This window comes from Hypomesus transpacificus, chromosome 19, assembly GCF_021917145.1.
Source record: "Hypomesus transpacificus isolate Combined female chromosome 19, fHypTra1, whole genome shotgun sequence".
Classification (NCBI taxonomy): Eukaryota; Metazoa; Chordata; class Actinopteri; order Osmeriformes; family Osmeridae; genus Hypomesus; species Hypomesus transpacificus.
In genome coordinates this window covers 1951112-1974923 of record NC_061078.1, presented here as the reverse complement: position 1 = coordinate 1974923, position 23812 = coordinate 1951112, and the positions used below count along the sequence as shown (strand labels likewise).

Sequence of the window (23812 nt, the reverse complement as noted above, 5' to 3'; positions counted from 1 at the left end):
GGGGAGCATCCGGGGACACAACATCCTGTTCAGCTCGTTCGGCTGTTGCTCAGCAACCAAACACGTGTAAGGTGTTGACAAAAACAGAAAGGGTAGTTAGCATTGCGGGTTGTCTTTTATGTGTTTGAAAAATGGATAAAGATGTAGAAGACGACGAGGAACTTATCAACAGCCTTGAAAAATATATGCGACATCAAAGATTGGTGAGACAAAATACTCGATATTGGCTAAATGGAGTGTTTGTCTAACAGTTGGAGCTAGTTTGCCTCTAGAATAGATGGACTCAAATGGACGCAGTTTTGATTGGTTGCTTACAATTAAAATACTTTTTTACAGGTTGACTGGCCTGTGACTTTTGAGGAAAACATCGAATTATCAAGCTTCATTAGTTACAGTTCATCAGAGGATATATATATATTTTTTAAAGAGAATGTGCCTTTCCCAGATAATATTCACACTTCATTTTCCAATGACATTGAAGAGCTTTGGTCAAAAATCAAACAGCATGAGTCCACAATGTCACAAGTACAAAGGAAAGAGGCCAAACTGTTGGTTTACAGCAACAAGTGTAAGCACCGTATCGCTTGACACTGCATTCAGTAATTATAGCTTGACTTACGTTTTAATAAAAGAGTATATTATTATTATTATTTCCATGTATTTCAGATCATGAATATGTTGAAAGAGCACGTAGAATACTGAACGAAAAGGTACAGGATGCTAATTTTCTCACAAAAAATGAATTCACCAATAGTAGGTTAACAAATTTGTCCTTACATATGTAGGATTTCAGTGGTTAAAACTACTAATTCAAAATACCATTGTGTTTGTTATTTGAAGAGTAAGATAGTGTCACGAAGTCTGGAAATTAGGGTGAGTTATTTATTTATTTTGCAACAGTAGCATTCTATTCGTATCAGCCCTTGTTTTTTATCCACTGTTAACTTAAAACTGTATGTGTTAAATTTAATGTGGAACTAGACAGATACATATGTATGGGGAGGTAAATATACATTGATGTATTTAAGATTGACAGGATTTATTATAATGATTTTTTCAGGACTATGACTATCCAGGATTTGATGAAGTAGAAGTCACTGGTATCCCTGGCCACCCTGACGCCCTTCTACATTTAGACTTTGTCTCAGAAGCCCAAGGCTTTAATGTAGGTGTGTTATTTGTACAACCTCAATGTTAATGCATAGATGGAGACTAATTTATGGTACCATGCTTTATCTCAAATGAACCTGAAATAGATTGCTGCACAACTTTTGAACAAAGTTAAATTGTTGCAAACAACTGGAAATTAAATATCCCAAAAACTTGCTTTTAGTGAATTATCTACCTATGCCCTGTTTATACTCTATCCACTTTTTAATGAGTAAAACCGCCTGAGTTTGAAGGTTGTTGTCAGTGTCTAACAGCAGTCTTTCAAAGCAGACCAGCCATAGTATGGTTAGTGTTTTCCTCCCTCCAATCACATGGGAATTCCTCTGGCAGGCTCTGCAATTAATCATCCTAACCTGAGAAACATACTTCTATTAACGTCCTGTTTTATTAACAAAGTCCAAGTTTCACAGATGACCTTTCTCAAATATTGGCTCTTTAACAACAACAACAACAAAAAAGAAAATTCAGGCCAAACCAGTTGAAGGTTTATTTATCACTGCATATACTAATATTCAGTCGTCATTCCAAGAGCCAGATGTGGTCAGTGTGATATGAAACAGACTTGTTATGTTATGTGAAGTTTGGGAGATACCTGAGCTGTCACACTTTTTTTATGAAAGAGAAAAGATCGCATGAAGGCTTGCATGTGAAGAACATGTGGACAGAATGTGGCCTTTTCAGTGCATGCTATCCTACATTCTTGACACACATGATGAATCCACATGTATGGTGGGATGCCAATCTCCAAGATTCTTAAGTTGTACTAAGATGAGTTATTAATGAGACCTAGCAAACGGACTCTCCAATTTGTTGATGCCTGAACTTGTCTGAACATGTGAAGGGATGAAGTTTGATACTTTGATGATGTGTGTATTAATCTCGCTTTCCACGACTGTCCTCCCCACAGCCAGGCTTCCTGAAGATCTGGAGGCCGTTCTTTTTATCGGGCCTCTCTGTGGCAGTGCTCAGAGACACCTTCTGGTGGTTTTTTCTTCATCGGTTTAAGGTGATTCTGACCTCCTGAAACATTCCTCCTTGTCAGCTGTGTTGCTCTGCTTTCTGCAGCGTGCCTGTCTGCAGCATTCCTGCACTGCAGAATATCCTGCAGTTCCAAGGGAGTCAGTCATTAGATTTTCCCTTCAGTCGTTCCTGGCATATTCTCTCTGAAATAAATACCACCTATTCCCATACTAAAATGGTGTTCTGTTACTCTTTCTAAGCCCAGTGCTGAGGAGGAGAACAAACTGTTTGACCGCATTGCGAAGGCTTTCGTCTCTCTTTTCAATACAGTCCAGAGGGACCTGAAGGATAAGTTATTTATGGTTGGTGGGCAATGCTTCAACAAGTAAAAGGCATGTAGTGCATCTCAATATCCCAACTGAAAACCATGTCATAAATACAGTAAATTTGTCTGTATGTGTGCGTGCGTCTGCCAGGTGTATGCAGACTGCTTGGCCCAGGCAGTTTACACAGCATTTTATGGAGCTTTTCCGGAGTCAATGCAACAACTAAACAGTGACTTCAAGAGACACCTGGCTGACTGTATCTCTTTCTGGGTATCAGGTAACTAACCAGTGTGTTATTGTGAGGTACATAGTAGGTCTCCTCGGTGCGATTTACTTGAAAGATCTGTGTGTGTTTCAGGTGTGAAGCCCAACCTGTTGTCATGGCAAAACTGGAACCTGGACTGGCTAAGTTCACAAGGAACTGGAGAAATCAAGGGCGAGTCTACATGGGGTGAGTCCCGGTACTCTGAATGTGTTTGTGTGCATGTGTGTTTGTACTCCACAGTGTATGTACACATCCCACTGAATCCATTGATTCCGTGGACGCATTCCCGTGTGTGTGTGTGTGTGGGGGGGGGGGGGGTCATCTCCAGATACTCAGTGTTAAGCTTTGCATGATTTTTTATGTATGTAACTGATTATCTCCCAGTGTGGTTTTGATTTGTCATCAAAGAAAGTGTGAAATCGTAGTGAGCTGCTGGAGGTCTGGCTCTCCTGTCTCGCTGTTGGAATGTTCTAGTGTTCTTGGGGTTCCGTGCTAAGGCTGCAAACACAAGAGTTCCCCAGGTTGCACAACTGCAGGGCTCCTCTGGGGGAAAGAAAGGTTAACGGCCTTGAAATGTATCAAGTTCAGCTGCCTGGGCCTCCCAGGGCCTCCCCGGTTCTCCCACAGACGCCCCCCTTGCCTCCCCCCGCAAGTCTGCCTCTCCCCCGGGCCCCTGATACTGTTTTCACCTGCCCCTAGCCCCCTATTTCACTGCCTTCTCCACTTGCCCCATGTCGCTACACATTCACCCCTGCCTATCATTCTCTGTCTCCTGCCTCACTCCCCCACCTCCATCAGACTCTGCACATGCTGTTGGTATTAAAGGACACATGTGGTCCTGTGTGTTCGTGCTATGTCCGCGGGCGCAAACTCGGGCCCACCACCGCTGCACTTAAACTGTTGCACTGGATTGCTGTAAATCGTCCCTCACTTGACTTTTACAAGCGCAGCATCGACTGTGCTACATCGACGTATGCCGCCTCCAGTCACCGCTGCCCAAGTTCCCGCCGCCATCTGGGTTACGCGACCACTTCTTACAATCAAAGTGGTGTTAAACACAGCATTTGCGATACAATATTTAGTGGCCTGTTCAGTGTTCTGCCAGATCAAGGGACCTCTAATGCGTTGCCTGACTCAGCATTTTTATCTGGCGACTTTCTGGGCTCTGCGGCTTTGGACCCCAGAAAGTAATGCAGTCCAGACTTAAAGGCGAGGGATTTTATTCGATTTGATGATTTGAGACTTGAGAGATCGTATCGATAACCGTTTAATGAAAAATACTCAAAGCTCAGTATCGCCTTTTTCAGTCAAATGACATTGTAAGCAATAGTCTACTCCAAGGTTTTCATTTGTCCAATACAAAGCTAACAAGCTCCTGTTGACTTCAGCCTTCCTCCAGTCCTTTGAGAATACAAAGCCTTGAGTCAAAAATGTGTTTACATTTTGAGCATGTTACAAATTATCTGCTAAGACTAACTTTGCGTGACTTGGCAGAAGCCTTCACCTTGCTTAGACTTTGTTTGGGTCAAACTTATTCAGGGGTTTGGTCTCTCAATTTGACTGTCTTTATCTGACATGAGTTCTCTTAGCCAGATGTGAACCCAAACAGAAGGTAAAGCTCTCATCTCTCTGCCTCTCGCTCTCTCTCGATCTGGCTCTCTCTTTTTTCCTCTCTCTCTCTCTGTGTATGTGTGTGTCAGCCATCCGGCATGTCTGCTGAACTTCACTCTGACAGGAATCAAGTTTCACTCAATAAATTATAAACTTATGAGGGAATTATTACAACATTCGGCGGTGTTGACATATTTTTATCATTCCCCGCATCAGATGAATAGATCCAGGACTTTTATTATCATCTTGGCTTTTCTTATCAGATTGAAACTTGTTATGCATATGTCTTAATACATCTTGGATAGTACAAGAACACTTATCTAAATGAATGTTTTCCCAAACTTTACTTCAAAATGTGTGTTTAATCTTTTTCAAAGATAAAGGCTCCGAATTTCATTATCTTGTCAGTTAGTCATATCAGCCAGGAAATGGGCTGGTTAATAACTCTTGGGTTTCTCTACACAAATCTTTTTTCAGGAACATCAACAGTTACACAGAAATCTTTGAACTCTTTTTAAGTTAAAGGTTTTGCTTCCAAATCTTCGTAGAGGTCAGATGAAGATCCTTGTTCTGTAAGGGTTCTCCAAGGGGTTCTTATAAGGACTCTAAATACAAGCTTGTTTCCAATTCAAAAAATATTACTAATTACTAAATAAGAACCGGGTAATACCGGAGCAATGATGTAGTAGCAGTCATAGTATGATGTACTGATGTCTTTAGTATGAAAGTAGGCCTAATAATTTGTTACAGAGAATGGATTATTATTGAAACATGATAGATTTCCATTTCTGCCTGATGTCATCTGTAATTAAGCACATGATATTTGATCCTCTAGACACTCATAGTCTTATTATGTAAGGGACAATGTATAGAACGCTGGTCATTATCGGGAAAATAAGCCCCTTCAGAGCAAAGCTACACTGTTCGCCCTGTCGGGATTATTTTCCCGATAATGACCGGCGTTCTATACATTGTCCCTTACACATTATCTGTTCATTTCAACTGTGTTCTTGATAATGCATTGTATTAGGTTTGAATTCCTCTGTAGGAAAGAGGTTAGTAAGCCTGCCAGTGTCAGTCTGCAGATAATGAAAAACAGTTCAGTCATCCAATTCAGTTTATTTTCCGTATGACAGCAGCACAGAGCATACCTCAAGAATTTATGTTATTCTTAAAATGTGTTGGCTGCGAATGGCTACATTGTTCTTTTAAGATTAGCTATACCCTGTGCGTAGCCTTGTTCGAGAGGCTCATGGTTAGTGGCAGAATGGGAACACAGAGCACTGAGAAACAACTGACTTTAAACCACTGCTGAAAGCACATCAGAACACATTGTTAGGAAATGAGGCACGCTCCAAATAAACAGAACTCGTCCTTGGCTTTTATATAAATAACACAAATAACTTACAACAATGAATTATAACACAAACTATTATACCAATATGGAGATATTGTAGACGTATTGAATGAAAGTTGAGAGTGGTTTAAACATGTTTTGTTGAGAATGAGATGAGTATGTGAGTATTACTTTCATTTTTTTTTTTAAGAAATACAACTAAATTGAATAAATGAGTCCTTTTGTATGTTCTGCTGAAATGATTTGGTGAGCCATAATTATAACTGGGTGAACAATGGAATGTCTTAAAATGAATTGTAGAAAAAAATCCTCATATAAATACTTGATTAACACATAAAGGATAGAATGAAGTTCAACAATAACAATTTATATAATCATGATTTATACAAAATAAAAAATCAATCCATAACATAAACATTAAAATTGGGTTTCACACTGTATTTTAATCCGGATATTTTCCCATCAGCAGTAGCAGCGGTATATTCTTGCATTGTTAGATCACACCTTAAAATGGATATGGAGTCAGTGAGCAGCTTTAACACAAAGGACTAAGCACAGCCTTTCACAAATATATTTGTTGTACAAATCTCTTATCTGCTGTTTGTGGCTTTACTGTAGTGTGTGCTTTAAGAATCTGCGCAGTGACAAGACAAGGCCAGCTTGCTTCCTTTACGTTGGTCAAGCCAACTCACTTTCAGATCACTTCTGCTTTGAACCTTCTTTATCTATAATGTGTGAGTATAACTACAGGGCTGTCTCCATATTAACAATAATTATAACAATTATTTGAATATTTTTATGTGTATTCTGCATGTTAAAATAACCCATTTTGGCATTATAGATGTTTTTTCTTTGTTCATTGAGCTGGAGATCATTTAATTCTAAAATATGAATCTACCTAGCTACTTTTTCTGCAAACAATTTAAACATGCCGAAATTTGTGCCGTAAGAACAATGACTCCATCATTCAAAGGTGGCACGTTAACTGTGTTTTTGTTCACAAACAAGGTTACAGTTGACTTTTAACGGTGTACAAATCCTTCGAATAGTGGGTGTAAATTGCGCACTGTCACTGCGATTTTAGAACCTCCAAAGAAACCATTTCTATTTACAACATGGAGGAGGGTGACGTTTGTAAATCATTTCTAGTTTTCTCTTTGACTTTCCCTAGTGTTCTTGGTCAGCTTATTTAATATGATGAAATGGTTAATGGATCCATCACTCATTCACCTTGATGTCATTTAATCCCAGCAGGGGATTCCCTCATCCTCCTCCCCCTCCTTCTCCTCCCCCTCCTCCTCCTCTTCCTCCTCCTCTTTCTCTTTCGTCTTCCTCGTCCTCGTCCTCCTCCTCGTCCTCCTCCTCCTCCCCCTCCTTCTCCTCCCCCTCCTCCTCCTCTTCCTCCTCCTCTTTCTCTTTCCTCGTCCTCCTCCTCCTCCTCGTCCTCCTCCTCCCCCTCCTTCTCCTCCCCCTCCTCCTCTTCCTCCTCCTCTTTCTCTTTCGTCTTCCTCCTCCTCCTCCTCGTCCTCCTCCTCAGTGCGTGTTCTCCTGTCAGTCTACTCTGTGCTCCTCCGCTTTGCACATCCTGGGGATAAAGTGAGATGCTATGTGCTCCCTCCTGGTCCTCTTCCCTTTCAGTGACCTTCCCTTCTGAGACAGGGCTATGAACATCTCTTTGCCATTTTTTGTCCACTTTGCTGAGGCGTAAGCATTGAAGTAGTTTTCTAAGAAAACCTCCTTGAAGTTGCAGTTTTCGTTGTAGATTTTCTGTGCAGGGGGAACAAAAATAAGGCTTAATGCAAATATGTTTTTTATTTGATTGTACTACAAAAACAAACAAAAAATAAATGAATGTCTGCTTAAAAGAGATATTACCTTGCCTTGCAGCAGTCCAGTCCGGTTCATAGAGATATAGTACTGACTTTTCACACCTTTAATGGCAAGCACACCGCCCTCTGACACAGTCCTGATCTCCAAAATAGCTGGGAGACAATCACAAAGACGAGAGTAAAACACAGAAGGAAAAACATCACAAGTTTGGGGTTGGGGAAGAGAACAGTAGACTGAGGGGGTTAGGGTCACAGGATAAAACAGAACACTGGAGGCCTGTCTTAGCTACCAATGCAGCGTGGGCCTGTGCATCTCAGTAGTATTCATCTTCATTAGCCAACAGGATGGAGGTTTCTGTGGCTAATCAGTCTGCGGTCCTCCTGGCTTCTCCCTAGCCCTGTTAACTGGTCTGGGTGGCCATTACACAAACCACAGCTCATGCCATGGCCCATATGGGAGGCAGATTAGCCCTCCTCTCCTGGGAGTAAGGAAACTACCTCCTTGCATGTGCTTTGCACGCTACACTTTAGCCCTGCGACTCAACCCTCTTTTGTGGTTGTTTTTATGACGCATGTTAAAACTACAGTTTGTAGGATTTTCATGAAAAGTGATTTTTTGAAAGTTGATGTCTGGCAGGTTATGACAAGGTAAATTCTCTTTTTATACCATAAAAGAACACAATCAACGATCATAATTAACATGATTTTGCACACTCTGTGTACAAAGGATGCATTATTTGTCTGGTCACTCCCTGTAGTAAGTCTTTTAGATTAATAATTATCATAATGAATGCAGGAATTTGTTTAAATATGTTTTATTTACTGGTGTAAAGAGCTACAGTATACTTTGCTATACAGTATGCTTTCTTTTGAAAACGTTAAACAATTAATTTTCTAATTTACTGGATCGTTAAACATTGAGTGAGTCAGATGGTGTCCATTATATTGACAAAAACAAAAGCTGTAAACTCCTAACCAAAGGCTAATATGCTAATAAAACACAGTTGTAAATATATGGCAAAGATTTAGGGCGAACATGTGCATCTTCCACACAGCATACTATACTTTTTAAGTGATGCTGTGTTGATCAAAGCCTGTCTGCCATTTCAATGTGTCTGTCTGTAGCTTTGCCAGCTCACAAAGGACGTTGTGTTTTTCAAGGCTTTGTCTGAAAGCAAAACTAGCTTCTCGTAAAGCTGTCTTTAATAATAACACAATAATTGAGTACAAATGACGGTGGAGGAGTTTTGTAAATTCTGTCCGTGGTGGCATCATAGGCAAACCTCTGGCTTGACAATGAAGCCTACATTTAAAATACTCTGTGTGTGTGTGTGCACGCATGCTCGGATCTGCATGTGTCTATTGGCAGTGTTGCGTCTCATGTTTTTTTGCTGTGGCGCAGACAGACAGATACAGACATAGAGTTTCAGACAGACAGGTACAGACATAGAGTTTCAGACAGACAGATACAGACATAGAGTTTCAGACAGACAGATACAGACATACAGTTTCAGACAGACAGATACAGACAGAGTTTCAGACAGACAGATACAGACATAGAGTTTCAGACAGACAGATACAGACATAGTTTCAGACAGACAGTTACAGACATAGTTTCAGACAGACAGATACCGACACAGAGTTTCAGACAGACAGAAACAGACAGAGTTTAAGACAGACAGAAACAGACACAGAGTTTCAGACAGACAGAAACAGACACAGAGTTTCAGACAGACAGAAACAGACAGAGTTTCAGACAGACAGAAACAGACATAGAGTTTCAGACAGACAGATACAGACACAGAGTTTCAGACAGACAGAAAGAAACAGACATAGAATTTCAGACAGACAGATACAGACACAGAGTTTCAGACAGACAGATATTCAAACTCAAAGCAGACGAAGGAACCTCATCAAAGCTGGAATCTAGATTCATGTTGAGCTCTTTAAGCCTCAGCTTTTTAGATTGAGCAAATGACAACAGTGTCAGAGGCTGAAGTGGACCTACTATTAAAGCATTGCATGTTAGTGCTCCAACAGCACTCAATAATTATTTGATACCACAGAATTCTATGTAAATATTTACACTTACAAAACTCCCCCAGAGCCTTGATATGATTTGTTAACCTGAATCCCCAGTGTAAAATGCCTGGGTCCCCAGTGTAAAATGCCTGTGTCCCCAGTGTAAAATGCCTGGCTCCCCAGTGTAAAATGCCTGGGTCCCCAGTGTAAAATGCCTGGGTCCCCAGTGTAAAATGCCTGGCTCCCCAGTGTAAAATGCCGGGGTCCCCAGTGTAAAATGCCTGGGTCTCCAGTGTAAAATGCCTGGCTCCCCAGTGTAAAATGCCTGGGTCCCCAGTGTAAAATGCCTGGCTACCAGGACTAATTTGAGAAAAGCTCTCAAGCCCCATTTTTTGGTTTCCTATAAATCAAGGCCTACACTGATGACAAGCTAGATTTGCGTGAAAGCTGAAGCTCCATGCGTGCTCGTCAGGGTCACGGTCAGCCTTGAGTGAATGGCTTCCAGGAGGGAGCATGAATAACGCAGGCTGTTATTCATGTGGCTGTTGTACCTGTGAACGTGATGTTGCGTGCTCCGACAGCTTGACTGATGTGTCTAAGGGAAGGCAGACAGAACTGCTGTCCCTCGCAGCAACAAAACAAAACACACTTGCTTTATTATTGCCGAGCATTGTAACAACTGCAACTGTTTAGTGGACATAGGAAGACTGGTCCTCACTCACATGCACACATGTGGCCCTCACATGTCAGGGCTATAGCACATAGGAAGCCTGCCAGGCTTCTCCCAGCTTGAACAGATTTGCCTACCTCTATTGGGCCCTGCCCCTGGCTAGTAAACTAATTTGTGGGTGATCCTAATTCCATCCACCCAGGGTTGAGACTGCATCCACCTTGCTTTGATTTGCTCCTTGTTAAGAATGGATCTCTGGACCAGCCAATACTTGTCAAACACACACACAGAAGAGACAACAGACAGACAGTGATACTTTTTCAGTTTTTGTGCAGTCTAAAATAAAAAACAATTGTGACAGCACACAACTACCATACCGTACTTCCTGATTCATTATCATTGTGAGTAAGTAGTGTCAATAAAATTGACTTTTATCACCCTATAGTTATTAGGTTATTGAAACAGACTTGGGTTCATCTGAGGTTTAAGCCAACTGAACAAATTTATCTTACCCCCCTTTCTTCTGTGGTTCATTTGATCCACATTTTGCAGTGAATTGTGAATGAATAAGAACGCAACAAAGGTCATAGTTCCCTGTTTTCCTGGTATTCAACCCGCGACACCCAAAGCACATGTGTTACATTAAATGTCTGACTTGTCGAAGATTAATCTGATGTGTTTTATGATGTCAGGAGCAAGGGTTTGAGTCAGGTCCTGTAAGGTCAACCAGACGGAGACACACACAAACTTACCCCAGATTATTCTATGCCACGGTCATAGACATAACATAGCTGGGACCACCGGAGAGAGAAGTTAATATCATATTCCCTCAGTTTGGCCTGTGCTGTGTGTAACACACACCTCAAGCCGTGAAGCTCTCTCCTTTGTGTCCACTCGGCTATTTCAGGCCTGCATGTGTTAGTGATTCCCAGCATAGATTACAACTGGCTGTGTGGTTGGGGGATTAGTGGTGCCATTTGCCTATATAGGACGTGTGTGTGTTTGTCAGGTTGTGTCAATGCACTGAGAGGCCGAGTGCCAACCTTGGAGAGAGGGAGAGAGAGATATAGAGAGAGAGAGAGACAGAGAGAGACAGAGAGAGAGAGAGACAGAGAGAGAGACAGAGAGAGAGAGAGACAGCAAGAGAGACAGCGAGAGAGACAGCGAGAGAGACAGCGAGAGAGACAGCGAGAGAGACAGAGAGAGAGACAGAGAGAGAGAGAGAGACAGAGAGGAGAAGCTTTGTCTACATGAATTAGACAGTGAATTAGACAGTGCACTTAGATACATTTCAGCATGAGTCATTCCTTATAAAGTTATTTCACTAATGCCTTAGTCACTGTTTAGTTTTGAGAAAGTGTTGAGAGTCACTTCCAGTCCAAAGTGCACGCTGCAGGGAAAAACCTAAGACTGCTGTCTGTGCTCAGACAAGTGTCTCTCTTGAAATAGGACAATTTATTGTTGTTCTCAGAGAGCAGACACTGTGGGATCCAACAGTCATGCTGCTTCCAGTTTGTCTTTTTTCTCTCCTGAAAGCCTCTGACTACGTGCCGTGGGCTTTTCAAGGTTAGTCTGCACAGTCTAGAGAAACAGGAATCGGAGATTTATTCAATGTTATTTATGCACCACACTGGTGTCTTCAGGGGAGAGCCTCTGTCTTGCCGTGTGCTTTCTACGTGCTACTGCCAGCCACATCTGGGTGGATACATTTTTCATCTTTTCATCGCCAATTGTTACGCAAGCATCTTTTCCATCCACACTGAGGCATCCTCTGCCACGCCAGCATTCCAGTCCCAGGCGCACGATCAGATAGGAGATGATAGCTACCTCGAAGCCCCTCACCGACACGCACTTGTCTTCTTCTGACCGATCTGTAATGGTGCCTGTTGAATAATGCCACTCTATATTCTCCCGTTCTAACGTTTGCTTACTTTCTTGTCGAAAAGTCATCATCGGGGTAATGATGTCCAGACGTCAGACTGGTTCCGTGTATTTGATCTCACTCTGACACTGTTTAAAAACAGTCCCCCTCGTCATCCCCCTCGTCATCCCCCTCGTCATCCCACTCTGAGTCACACGGGCTGGGCTGAGTCAGCCAGCGAACGCGGCAGAGTGCTGGTCGTCCCGGCGCCCACCGGCCCCCTCAGTTTACTCGATTCCCACCAAGGCCCGCACCTGCTTTACTTTAGCTCCGTCACACGTTGGCTTCGTCAGCGGACACTCATAACCCATTAACACTTGTGATTACGCTGAGGGGAATGCTGGACAGTAACACAGCAGGCAGGGCCCAGGGGGGTGGGGGGGTGGGGACACACACACACACGTCTGACCCTCTCTGACGTCCCCAAGACTCATTACTGTCCCTCTACGCCCAGAGCTCATCAATAAGAGCAGTCAAGCTAGAAGTCTGCCAACTCTCTTTCTCTCTGTGTAACTAAACATAGGCTAAGCCAATTGAGCCCAGAATCACATTTTTCTTTTCAGCTCGGGGAACCTTTCTAATCCAGTAAACGTTTTTCAAAGTTTCCGAGCTTTATTTATTTTATTATTTTAAACCATGAAACTAAAATGTATCTTGTGCTAACTGTCTATGTCAATCTATAGAGTCCAGACAGAGACCTGAGTGATCGGGTGACTTACCCGGGTAAATAAACCAGCAAGACACCAGCCTTATTGTATGCTGCATTCATAAGAAACAAGTCTAATTCCTTATTTTTTCCAAATTATACGGAGAAGACAAAAGCAGTCTTACTGTAACAGTTGGTGGAGTCTTGTGTCCCATTGATGTTGCCGTACTCGTCGATGGTGAGGAACCACTGCGTGCGGCTGAACAGCTGACGTATGCGCACGTCTCCACCCTCCATGTAGTCGTAGTTCCTGGTGTGACGCTCGTGCTTGGAGCAGTTCATGATGGCAGCCAGTTGCTCCGGAGTGCGGTCACTGCAGGCCACACACACGCTGCCCACCAGGAACATCATTTGCACGTACAGTCCCGAGAGCACATTTGGCAGGTTCCATGTAAGCATCCATTTGCGCATTATAATGCACTGCAGTGGGACTTCATGAACAACATACTGAAATGTGAAATAGAGATCCGTGCGCTGTTGCTCGGCACCCCGTGACCCCTGACCCCGGAGCCCTCACCCCTGACCCTGCGCGTCCCTCTCCCAGCAGCAGGGCCCCCTGGTGGGATGGTGGAGGGAGCTGGAGTGGCTGGAACCTGGCAGGGCCTGGAGGGTGACTGCTGACTGGTCTGTGGAGCGCTCTGTAATCCTCACTCTGTGTTTGTGTCTGGCGTAGAGGACCATAGTCCAACAGCGGACATTATGTTGTCTGTTTCAGGACCTGGAGATGGAAAGGGAAGCCGCAATGTTAAGAAAGGTTACATTTTGTATCTTGAATATAAATATTAACAATTTTACACCAACGTTTGAGAAATCTAATTTAGTGAATGAGGAAACAGCTTATGTGGATTAATGTGTGACTTTCCTGACGGATAATTGATTCAGCTGCGAGGTTGAAATGTTAAGCCATAGTAATGAGGAAACATATGTTTGATTTTACTTTGACTTGAAAAGAGCCTTTCTTTTAGCTCCTCACTAAACTCTGCCAAGAACCAGCCATAATGCTTTCCTCTCAAGACGGTGTTAAATATCCTAAGGTTGGTATCTCCCAACTGTCAACTCCTCATGTCTGTGGAGTTTTGCCTGAATCAACAGCTATCTTACAACAAGCCTCTCCTAATCCAGACATCCACACCGTTTCTAACAAGCTCCATAACTCAAAAAGAGACTCTTCTAAAATGCTGTATGCCAAAGTAGAACATTTGTATCAGAATCGAACAACTTACTTTAGCTGTGAGTGACCAGAGATGTAAATAGCGGTATTTAGTTTCCCTAATGGTCTGCGGTGTAAGACTGCAGTGATCCCAATGCTTCTGGGTAGCTAGGCACGAGCTCTCTGTGTCTGTCTCTTCCCATGGACGTCTCACTGACTCCAGCAGGCTGGTCCTCTGCATCTTCCCCTGTTGTTGTGCGCTGTGCCTAGATAAATGCCTCTTGCTGACCTCACTTCAGAGCAATTAAGTCCCAGCCAGTCAGCTGTCCCTGGGTGAGATGCATGGGAAGAAACACCCTATGCCTCTCTCTCTCTCTCTCTCTCTCTCTCTCTCTCTCTCTCTCTCTCTCTCTCTCTCTCTCTATCTCTCTCTCTCTCTCTCTCTGTCTCTCTCTGTCTATCTTTCTCTGTCTCCCTCTCTCTATCTCTCTCACCCTCTCCCTCTCTCTCTCTCTCTCTCTCTCTCTCTCTCTCTCTCTCTCTCTCTCTCTCTCTCTCTCACTCTCTCTGTCAGGCACTCCCTGGACATAAGAGGGAGCCATAAACTTGAGAAATAGCTGCTTGGATGGTATGCACCCAGAATAACAGTGTAACATCTGCATGCGCACTGCCCTTACAACAACGGCATTTTCTTGATCTAAAATATTTCTGGTGTGCGTGCTCTGACTCTTTCGGTAAAACTTCAAGTGAAGTTTCTTTACACTTTACACTAAACACACCTTCAAAGAATTCCACCCTTTTATTTTGAATTCTAACTCAGTGGGTGTTGTTACTTTGGGAATGGTTGTCAGAAGTTCAAACGCAGAAAACCAAACATCAAAGAATTGCCTCAATTCACACGCTGATTGAGAATGATGGGGGGGGAGCCAGTAAGTTACGGCTGGCAGGTAACCATTGAAGGAGAGCAAAACAGAAGACAGTGACAGTGCGTAGGTAGTCATCTCTGTCAGGGGTCGAGAACTCTTTCACTTTTAGTGTTTGTATTTAAGCTCCTAATTTATCACCCGGCATACCTGGCCCTCTGTTAGACTCGCCACTTCAAAAGTGTATATGGTGTCCTAATGACGCTCCCCCTCTGGGAAAGAGAGGCCTGTAACTGAGAGAGGCTCTGCAGCCGGGCTCCCTCTCATCTACTAAACCGGTGGTCGTAAAGCCCTGGCCAATGAGGTGTCACTGGGGCCAGTTCATCCGTCTGCCCTCTCCATCACCTCAGACACAGTTCACACACCAGGGGAGTGGGCCGCGCGCCACGTCACCCCCGCAACATCCGCAACACACACAACGCACACAACACACGCAACACACGCAACACACACAACACACGCAACACATGCAACTCACACAACACACGCCACATACACAACACACACAACGCACACAACGCAGGCAACACACGCAACACACACAACACACACAACGCACGCAACACACACAACACACACACAGCACACACCCAGCACCCGAAGAAACGCTTGGGAACACACCGAGCTCTACATCTCCTCCCGTGTCTGACAGCCAGACTCTACATCCCTCAAACGAAGAAGCGTTTAACTCACTCCTCACGTCCCAAACTAAACCACAATTCATCAAAGTGGGATTCCAGGGAGGGATTAGTTTTCGTGTCTTAGTTTGAATCTGTTGAGAATCCCGGTGGTTTGACAGTTAGGCGTTCAGGGTTGCCATGCCGCCTGTGGCTTGTGCCACTTCTGAGGGTTTTTTTCTCCAACTAGCGAGCCAGATCAGAGGTTAAGGGGCAGGCCTTTGCTCGCACACGATCATGGCACAGTTCATTTCCTTTGAAAAACAGAAGGGGGTGAGGAGGAGGGGGGGCAGACTGGATAGCTCTGCCTGGCAGGGGGAAACCTCCATGCTTCAGTAAAGCAACCGTTTATGAGCCACAATATAGAAAACACAAAACCAGAACGTTAACTGATAATAACCGTAATGGTTTATGTCATGGTTTATGCCAGTCGTGCCAGCTTTGTTCACGTGCTCTCAGCAGTAATGTTTTAAGTAACTCACAGTTCCCCAAAAGAACGTTTCATCTCAACAAAATCGACAATGATTCAACTTTGCACCTCTAAGTCCTCAAGATGTTATAAATCTGTTGTGGCCTCTACTGTAGCCAGCTATTACACAATAACATTGCGTTTTTATCTAACTCTGAGCATTTCAGTGATCATTTTCCCATGCAGGGCTGCTATTGGGTCAACATGGCTGTGTTGTTGATCTGTGTACAGGTAGTTGTCTTTAAGGGCTGAAAGGCTGCCTGCTGCAGAGGATCAAATAGCCAGAGCCGTCTGGCGTTTACAGTAGCACAGGAAGTAGTGGAGCCGTCTGGCGTTTACAGTAGCACAGGAAGTAGTGGAGCCGTCTGGCGTTTACAGTAGCACAGGAAGTAGTGGAGCCGTCTGGCGTTTACAGTAGCACAGGAAGTAGTGGAGCCGTCGGCAGGTGGGACATGCGTGAGGAAGCCTCTTTAGTCGTTAGGGGACTGTCTCCCCTCCCTCTTCACATCTGCTACCTTGCTCTCTGGCTCTCTATCTCTTTCTGTCTGACTCTATCTTGAACTCTGTCTCTGCCTGTCTCTCTCTCTGTCTGTCTGTTTGTCTGTCTGTCTGTCTGTCTGTCTGTCTGTCTGTCTGTCTCTCTCATACTGTCGTCTCTCTTCATCCCTCTCTTCCTCTCTTCTCAGAATTATCAGCTGATAAAATCCAGGGTTCAATCTTTAAAGGCTCACCTCTCCTTTCTATTGACTCCCATTGTTGGAGCTGCCACAGCCAATAGACCCTGAGAGAGTTCAGATGATTGCGATGTGACACGCGAACACGTGAGCTCACAGTGAACTCTAAGCTCCCTCTCCAGCTCCACTCTCTGTCTGTTCTTATCACACTGACTTCGCACTTCCCTCCAAAAAAAACATGCACGAGGCATTTATTTGTATCTGAGTCACCTAACTATATATTGTCTCTTGTATAACCTATTGGCATTCTACTTTAGTCTTTTCTTCAATAGATAGTTTACTTTCACCTCAATTTAAAACGCATATTTTGTACAATGTTTGCTTTTTTACGAATCTGGCGAAGAGTTTACACAGTGTTTATAGAGAGTGATAAGATATTAAGCTGTTTTTGTTAGTGGACTTGTCAAGCTGAGGGTGTGTTGCTTTCAGAAGTGCGTAGCTCTGGTCTTCTATTTGCATACAGTAGAACGGAGTGGCATGCTTTTATAGGGTCTTATCAGTTCAGACGGGGTGCGTCTGGAGATGAAGGAGAAATATAAATCACAGAAGACATTTCTCAGAACTTTTTTTCCCCGTCTAATCATATAGATCAAACCGCTGTGGCGTGGAGCCCCTCAGCCAGTCCCCATTGTCTCTGACTCGGAGTCTAAAGCGGCTATTAGATATAGATGTTTGTGCTTTCTAATCCCTCCTGGTAGGATTATCACCCTCTGGTTTACCTCGGGGGCTGTTTGCGGGAACCACTAGCTCTGTTGGCACACAGCGTTAGATCTTGAATTTATGATAGTTTCCACTATTAGTCCAGTGACATCTGCCTTCTCACAGTCTCTGTTCAGCAAGCTCTAAAAGCATTCCTGGAAGGAGGAACGTGTGTGTGTGTGTAGGTCTGTGTGTGTGTGTGTGTAGGTCTGTGTGTGTGTAGGTCTGTGTGTGTGTGTGTGTGCAGGTCTGTGTGTGTAGGTCTGTGTGTGTGTGTGTAGGTCTGTGTCTGTGTGTGTTATATTCTGCTGGCTCACTCTGTCTTGCAGTGATAAGACTGAGTTTATGCTGGCAGAATGGATTATGTTTAAGGTCAGGTTATTCCTAGCGCTGGGTTTAGACTGTTTGGGTTCAGCTTTTGCTTTCTAAATTCCATCATAATTGGGGAGCTCTAGGGATGGAGCCTGCCAACATTAGCTCAAGTTATAAATAACCACAACATGGGCTTGTATATACACATACACACACACACACACACACACAATGTCTGGCCAACACCACATGCCCATACGCATACAAGCATACATGCGCACTATCAGGACAGCCCCCTAAGGACTACGCTAGGTCACAGTTTGTTTTTAACCAAGAAAACAAAGCATGATTCCGACTTCAACACGTTTAACCTGTACAGGGACCGTTTGAGTTTTCTGAGAAAACGGAGCTTATTAAAAATGTTGCAGAACTTCGCTCCGGTAACTTCTACAGTTACCAGATCAACCAACCTGTTAGTAGATAGATCAGTAGATATAGCCTACCATACACACCCTTTCTCTCTCTCATACACACACACACACACACTCTATCCTGAGATAAATGATGATAAATATCTACTCAAACAAAGTCCTGAATCTGTTCGTAAACTATTCACCAGTCACGGTTCCTTGTCTCACAGTCATCCTGTGTAAAGTCCCTACTTGATCCAAATAACAGCATTTACAGGATAGAAAAAAAGGATAATAAATACAAATCTCAGTCACACATATATACTAGAAGTCAATCTAAATCTAATCTGAAATGTTGACATTAATTTTATACGATTTGAACAACAGTTTGGTACAGGTGTAGAATTCAGTATTTAGCTTCAAATTCTTCACATGAGATATGTGGTATTGTGTAAAAAGCGGAGCTTGTTATGTGAGAAGAGAAGATGACGCTGCTCACCATAAGAGGTCCAGTCAGGAAGAATGAAGAAGCTCTGTCTGGGAGAGCATGCTCTGTTCTCTCCTTATGGCTGTGACACACACACACACACACACACACCCTCGACAGCACACACACACACCAACACACACTGGCAGCAGTACACACTCGCACACACACACACACACACACACACCCTCGACAGCACACACACACACCAACACACACTGGCAGCAGTACACACTCACACACACACACACACACACTGACACTCACACACACACACGCAGACTTACAAACTCCGGGGCGAAAGCACCTCCCTGCCCACTGGTGGGGGCTGTCTTTGAAGCGTCTCTTCCTGGCCTCTGACAGGGGGGGTGTCACTGCAGTAAAAGGTGACACATGTTCTCAGCTCGGGTCACTGCTCCGAGGCAGACTGACCCGAGGTGTGAGATGGACACAGCTCAGGGACACAGCTCACGGACACAGCTCAGGGACACAGCTCACGGACACAGCTCATGGCCCCTCCCTGCACCAGTCCTCTGTCCTCCCCTTCCCTCCATCCGTATTGTTATCGATGTCGCTTTACGGATTCCTTCTTACTCAGTATGCTTCATCTGACTTTTGCTGACTAATTGTATGTATTAGACAGTCACATTATTATGATAAATGTTGAGTTTCCACTGGGGAGATTACACACTCCAGTAGGGAATATAGGCTTGGTAACGAACATCATATCGATAATGGTTTTGTTAAAGTGACGATATTCAGCCATCAAGTTGGAATAGAATTCTACACGACTTCCCCTCAGAATGGACCTACATGCTTGTAAATTGACATGATCATGTGTGCGCGTTTCAGCCTGCATTAGAGCCGGTGTAATAGGCCTTGTTAGAGAATGTGAACAGGCGTAGTGTCCAGGGAATCTACTGATCCCCGTCTAATGCAGGAACAGCTGTTAGGGATCTCAGTCTTAGCTGCTCGCTCCGCAGTATCATATCTGAGCACGGATCAGGAAAGAAAGCAGCGCCTTGCTTGTACAAACACACGCTGCTTTGTGGCTTTAAGGCAGGCAGGCAGGCAGGCAGGCAGGCAGGCAGGCAGGCAGGCAGGCAGGCAGGCAGGCAAGCAGGCAGGGAGGGAGGGAGGGAGGGTCGAAAATAGCTAGTACAGGTCCAGGTCAGGACGATGGTGTAGGGGTTAAAGTCCTCACTTTTAGCCCACTGTGGTTATGCTTGAAACTGAACTGAACAAATAGTGAAAACCCCTATAAAAAGCTAGTGTTACTGCCTCTGCACCTGTCTCTGTAGTTTTGTGTGTGTCTTAAGAGTGTGTACTGGTCTTAAAGTGTGCGTGTATTCAATTGTGTGAGTGTGTGTATGAAGCGGCTCGTAAAAGAAAACGAAGTGAACTCTTGTGTGTTGGATTGACCTTGGCAGACTGTCTTTGCAGTGGCGTCACTCGGATTTCTTCAGGCACAGTCGGGCTGTCACAGATATACTTATTGTCTCCAGTACTCAAGCACTACAGGACACTTGTTCCCTCTCTCAAAGCCTGAATGTATCCAGAGTGACTGTGTTGTAGTCAGTAAGAGTGATCTGGCTGTTCGCAGATCTGCAGGAGGTGTTTGACGAGGTTGTGTCAAACATCAGGAAACTGAACGTGGCCACACCCCTCTCCTCCTCCGCCCGGGGGGGCAGAATGGCCACACCCCTCCCCTCCTCCACCAGGGGAGGCAGCGTGGAGGAAGCCGACGTCAAGAAGAAAGAGGTAGATGAGCTCTCCTCTGGAGTCTTAATCCTCAAAAGGCTCAGGTCTGAAGACCTTGTTAGTAACACTGAGATCCAGCCTCTCTCCCTCAGGGGAACCCTGGACCCTGTGTGTTTACTGGATGGTTTTCAAGCGTGTTTTAAGTCTGAGGTGTTCTGTGTTTTCCCAGTCCAACTTTGTAGGCCCAGGTCCAGAGTTCCAGCATGTTCCTTTTAAGCTGTGTGGTCCAAGTCCTCTGATGATGCGCTACCTCCAGCTCCACAGCATCCCTGTGCCCCCGGCCTGCGACACACGCAGGATCCAACGCACCGAGATCTCCTCCCTGCCATATCCTTCCACACCCTGACAACCCTCAGAGTGACCGACCGAACTCAAGACCGTGTCTGATCGAAAAGATACTCTGTTTCCAACCTTCTGTGAGGTTAACGACTCCGTATGTGGGCGAGGAGGCATCGTGGGTAGCCTAGAATATGACCAGGTTTGGATTGAATGGTCCTGGACATGACAGGCTAACCTCAGTATGAAGAGCAGCCAGTTCTGCTGGTAGTTGTAGCCTTCCTCCGCTGCATGCTGCTCCCAGCAGCCTGGAAGCAGGGGGAGGGTTATCTCCTGCTGACCTCTGCCAGATAAGACCCTCTCTTTTCTCAGAGACTTCCTCCTAGCGGAGATCATCACGGCTTCTTCCAAAACCACAAAACAATTCCAGATGTGTCTCCCCTCCCACCATACCTCTCCCTCTATTACTTCCTCACTCTGCCTGTCTCTCTCTCTTTCTCCCTCTCTATTACGTTCTCTCTGTGTCTCTCTCTCCCTCTCTCCTCACAAGTCTCTCTACCTTCAGTGGTGTTGTGGTTGCTATGCTGACATGTTCAGTCTGTGAACAACATGCTTATAAAAACATGCTGATGAATAACATGCTAATAAAATAGTAAGGCTGGTGTTGCAGTGGGCCTCTCAGGCTACAGTATGTGGGATTAGGAACAGCAGGGTTGGATGATATAACATGAAGGTAGTTCAGCCACACCAAGCCCATTAACTTCATGAAAGGAGACTTGCGTGGGACTGTGCTGAGGTAAATGGGCCACTTAATGATCTTGGCACAAGAACTTGTTTGGAGTGCGAAGGGGGTAAGCATAAAACCTGGCAGTATGGGATTGCTGGGGGGGGGGGGGGGGGGGGGGGGGGGGGGGGGTTGGTGGGGGTCTGAGAAGGGTAGAGAGAGTGCTGGGGGCGTGAGAGAGATCACAGCCAGTGTGTTGGGGTTAGGGAGCCAGTTTTTTCCTCCTGTGCTTCTCCTTGACTTGCGTTACTCCGTCGCACCCCACCTACCTGGAGGTGGTGAAGGAGGTGGAGGACAGGAGCCACAGACTCCACCAGGAGTACAAGATGTAAGGCCTTAGTTTGAATGGAACCTTTTCTTTTTTAAGATACATGTTTGGACATACTGCTTTATTGTAAAGGGATGGGTAGAGATAGACATGAATATTAGGGAGAAAAAGGGGGTGACATACAGGAAATGACCCAGGCCAGAATCGACCCCGGGTGCTTACGGTAAGGCCTCAGCCCTTATAGTAGGCAGTCTACCCAGTGACCCACCGGTAGGTAGTTTATTCATACAGCAGGTTTCCATCCCAAACGACATACAAATAGTGCCCGTAGAAAATACAGCAGAATCCCTACTATCACTACCATGGCCGCTGTCCTGTGTCGACAGCCTGACCTAGTTCCTCCTTCACCTGTTCTTCAGGAACTTCAAGAAGACCAAACGTGAACTAGCTGACATTCAGAAGGAAAGAACCCTCCACACCCAGGAGGCTAAGTGGTGAGTTTTGGCCCCCAGGTGTTGATACTTTGTGCGTACTCTTTTGAGTATCGAATATCACGCCTCCTCTTGTCCTGTGACCAGGTTCATGAAGGAGGTCCTTAGCAACCCTGTTGAGGTGAAGATTGCCAGCGAGGGCATCATGAGTAAATGGGTAACGAGTCATTTTCTGCTCTAACATGAACCCGCATTTTACCACCTCATTCCACCATCCTCACACACAGATCTTTAAATGACAAGACTAAGAACTCAAATAAAAAAATAGCTAAAAGTTAAATTGTTCCCTGGACGTCACCTGGACGTCACCTGGACGTCACCTGGACGTCACCTGGACATCACCTGGACGTCCAGGTGACGTCCAGGTGACGTGTGGGTTCCTCTGTGGGTTCCTCTGTGTTCAGGACCGCCCCCCGTACAAACAGCGTCTGCGGAAGGGGGAGGGGGCTGGAGGGAGGACAGAGGAGGACAGGAACCAGGAGGACAGGAACCAGGAGGACAGGAACCAGGAGGACAGGAACCAGGAGGACAGCGAGTCGGCCGGCCAGTAGAACCACAGCACCCAGCAAGCACGCTCTCTCTCTCCTGTCCTCGTTAGTATTGGGTGTCGCTCTCACTGTCACGATGTCTATTTCACCCAAGCAGAATGATTTCAAAGCGTGCATTTTGATTTGGACGAAAACTTTTATCGTTTGTGAGTCGGTGTTGTTATATCAATTACCATATGAACAGATTAGCTGGTTCTAAAATAATACAATAAATATTTTTTTTTAAGTAAATCATGAGTTGTAGAAGTGCTCTAATTTTCACACTGATGCTAACGCACTCTGCTAAACTGTTGGGCTGGTGGCATCTCTCACAGTCCTCCAACGTAAAATAAGACAGTTTATCAAAGTCTGGAGCAAAACGAGTAGTTTACGTAGTTTTGTTTTCAGCTTTGAAGACAAAATTCCAGCGGCATTTCAATGTTTATTTGATTGTATAAACAAATCCTCTCTCACATCTGTTTGTTAGTATTTACCTTCGCAGGATGAAATGAGGCTACATGTTGGATAGTGTCTGCGGCATGTTGTTTGTGCTTGAGTGGATGTTGTGTGTGGTTTGTACAGTAGACAGAGAGAAGCTGTGGACTTCTCTCTGTTCCCCAACATGCTCTCCATCTAAATCTCAGGGAGCAACTCCTAGCCTCTCGCCCAAGACTGTGCTCACCCAAGACTGTGCTCACCCAAGACTGTGCTCTAACCTCTCACTTCCTTTATATATTATTTTACTATTTTACACCCTAGACCCTTATCTTCACATTTTGTAGGACTCCCTGTATCTTGTATCTCGTATATTTTATATTTTCTATATTTAAATTGTTACTCTGAGTGCTCTACCGTACCCTGCTGCTGTTGCAAACTGCAATTTCACTACTGTTGGACAAATAAAGGATTATCTTATTTTATACTGTATCTCTGTCTCTCTTATTTCTCTCTCTCTCTTCTTCGTCAGTTTTACATAAGAAACTAAAGTCATTTCATCCATCTCACCG

At 44.6% G+C, this 23812-nt stretch overlaps 2 protein-coding genes across 4 annotated transcripts; one reads left to right on the top strand and one right to left on the bottom strand.

Annotated features, from left to right (window-relative positions):
• Nucleotides 1-31: 31 nt before the first annotated feature.
• On the top strand, nucleotides 32-23696 carry LOC124481445 (protein FAM227B-like). 2 transcript variants are annotated; one of them, XM_047041335.1, is made up of 15 exons: nucleotides 32-203; nucleotides 337-568; nucleotides 667-710; nucleotides 841-873; nucleotides 1061-1165; nucleotides 2078-2176; nucleotides 2391-2492; nucleotides 2607-2733; nucleotides 2815-2907; nucleotides 20302-20459; nucleotides 20629-20786; nucleotides 21770-21847; nucleotides 22207-22281; nucleotides 22366-22435; nucleotides 22683-23696. In XM_047041335.1, exons 1-15 carry the CDS (start codon nucleotides 132-134, stop codon nucleotides 22827-22829), a joined length of 1593 nt encoding a protein of 530 aa, XP_046897291.1. In that variant the 5' UTR covers nucleotides 32-131; the 3' UTR covers nucleotides 22830-23696. The 2 variants fall into 2 exon arrangements, with proteins under 2 accessions (XP_046897291.1, XP_046897292.1); XM_047041336.1 differs by lacking the exons at nucleotides 337-568; nucleotides 667-710; nucleotides 841-873.
• fgf7 (fibroblast growth factor 7) lies at nucleotides 7190-18854 on the bottom strand. Of its 2 annotated transcripts, none has more exons than XM_047041341.1 (4): nucleotides 18711-18854; nucleotides 12963-13555; nucleotides 7565-7671; nucleotides 7190-7456 (listed from the first exon to the last, which is right to left on the bottom strand). In XM_047041341.1, the coding sequence occupies exons 2-4, from the start codon at nucleotides 13246-13248 to the stop codon at nucleotides 7241-7243; spliced, it is 609 nt and encodes a 202-aa protein (XP_046897297.1). In that variant the 5' UTR covers nucleotides 13249-13555; nucleotides 18711-18854; the 3' UTR covers nucleotides 7190-7240. The 2 variants fall into 2 exon arrangements, with proteins under 2 accessions (XP_046897297.1, XP_046897298.1); XM_047041342.1 differs by lacking the exon at nucleotides 18711-18854 and adding an exon at nucleotides 14061-14357.
• Nucleotides 23697-23812: the final 116 nt, after the last annotated feature.

Coding starts and splice junctions, on each gene's coding strand:
- LOC124481445 (XM_047041335.1), top strand. CDS start 132: ATGGATAAAGATGTAGAAGACGACGAGGAACTTATCAACAGCCTTGAA. Junction 2,908..20,301: donor CAAGGGCGAGTCTACATGGG/GTGAGTCCCGGT, acceptor GGCTGTTCGCAG/ATCTGCAGGAGGTGTTTGAC. Junction 22,436..22,682: donor AGGGCATCATGAGTAAATGG/GTAACGAGTCAT, acceptor CTCTGTGTTCAG/GACCGCCCCCCGTACAAACA.
- fgf7 (XM_047041341.1), bottom strand. CDS start 13,248: ATGCGCAAATGGATGCTTACATGGAACCTGCCAAATGTGCTCTCGGGA. Junction 7,672..12,962: donor AGACTCCACCAACTGTTACA/GTAAGACTGCTT, acceptor ATTGTCTCCCAG/CTATTTTGGAGATCAGGACT. Junction 7,457..7,564: donor CTGGACTGCTGCAAGGCAAG/GTAATATCTCTT, acceptor CCCCCTGCACAG/AAAATCTACAACGAAAACTG.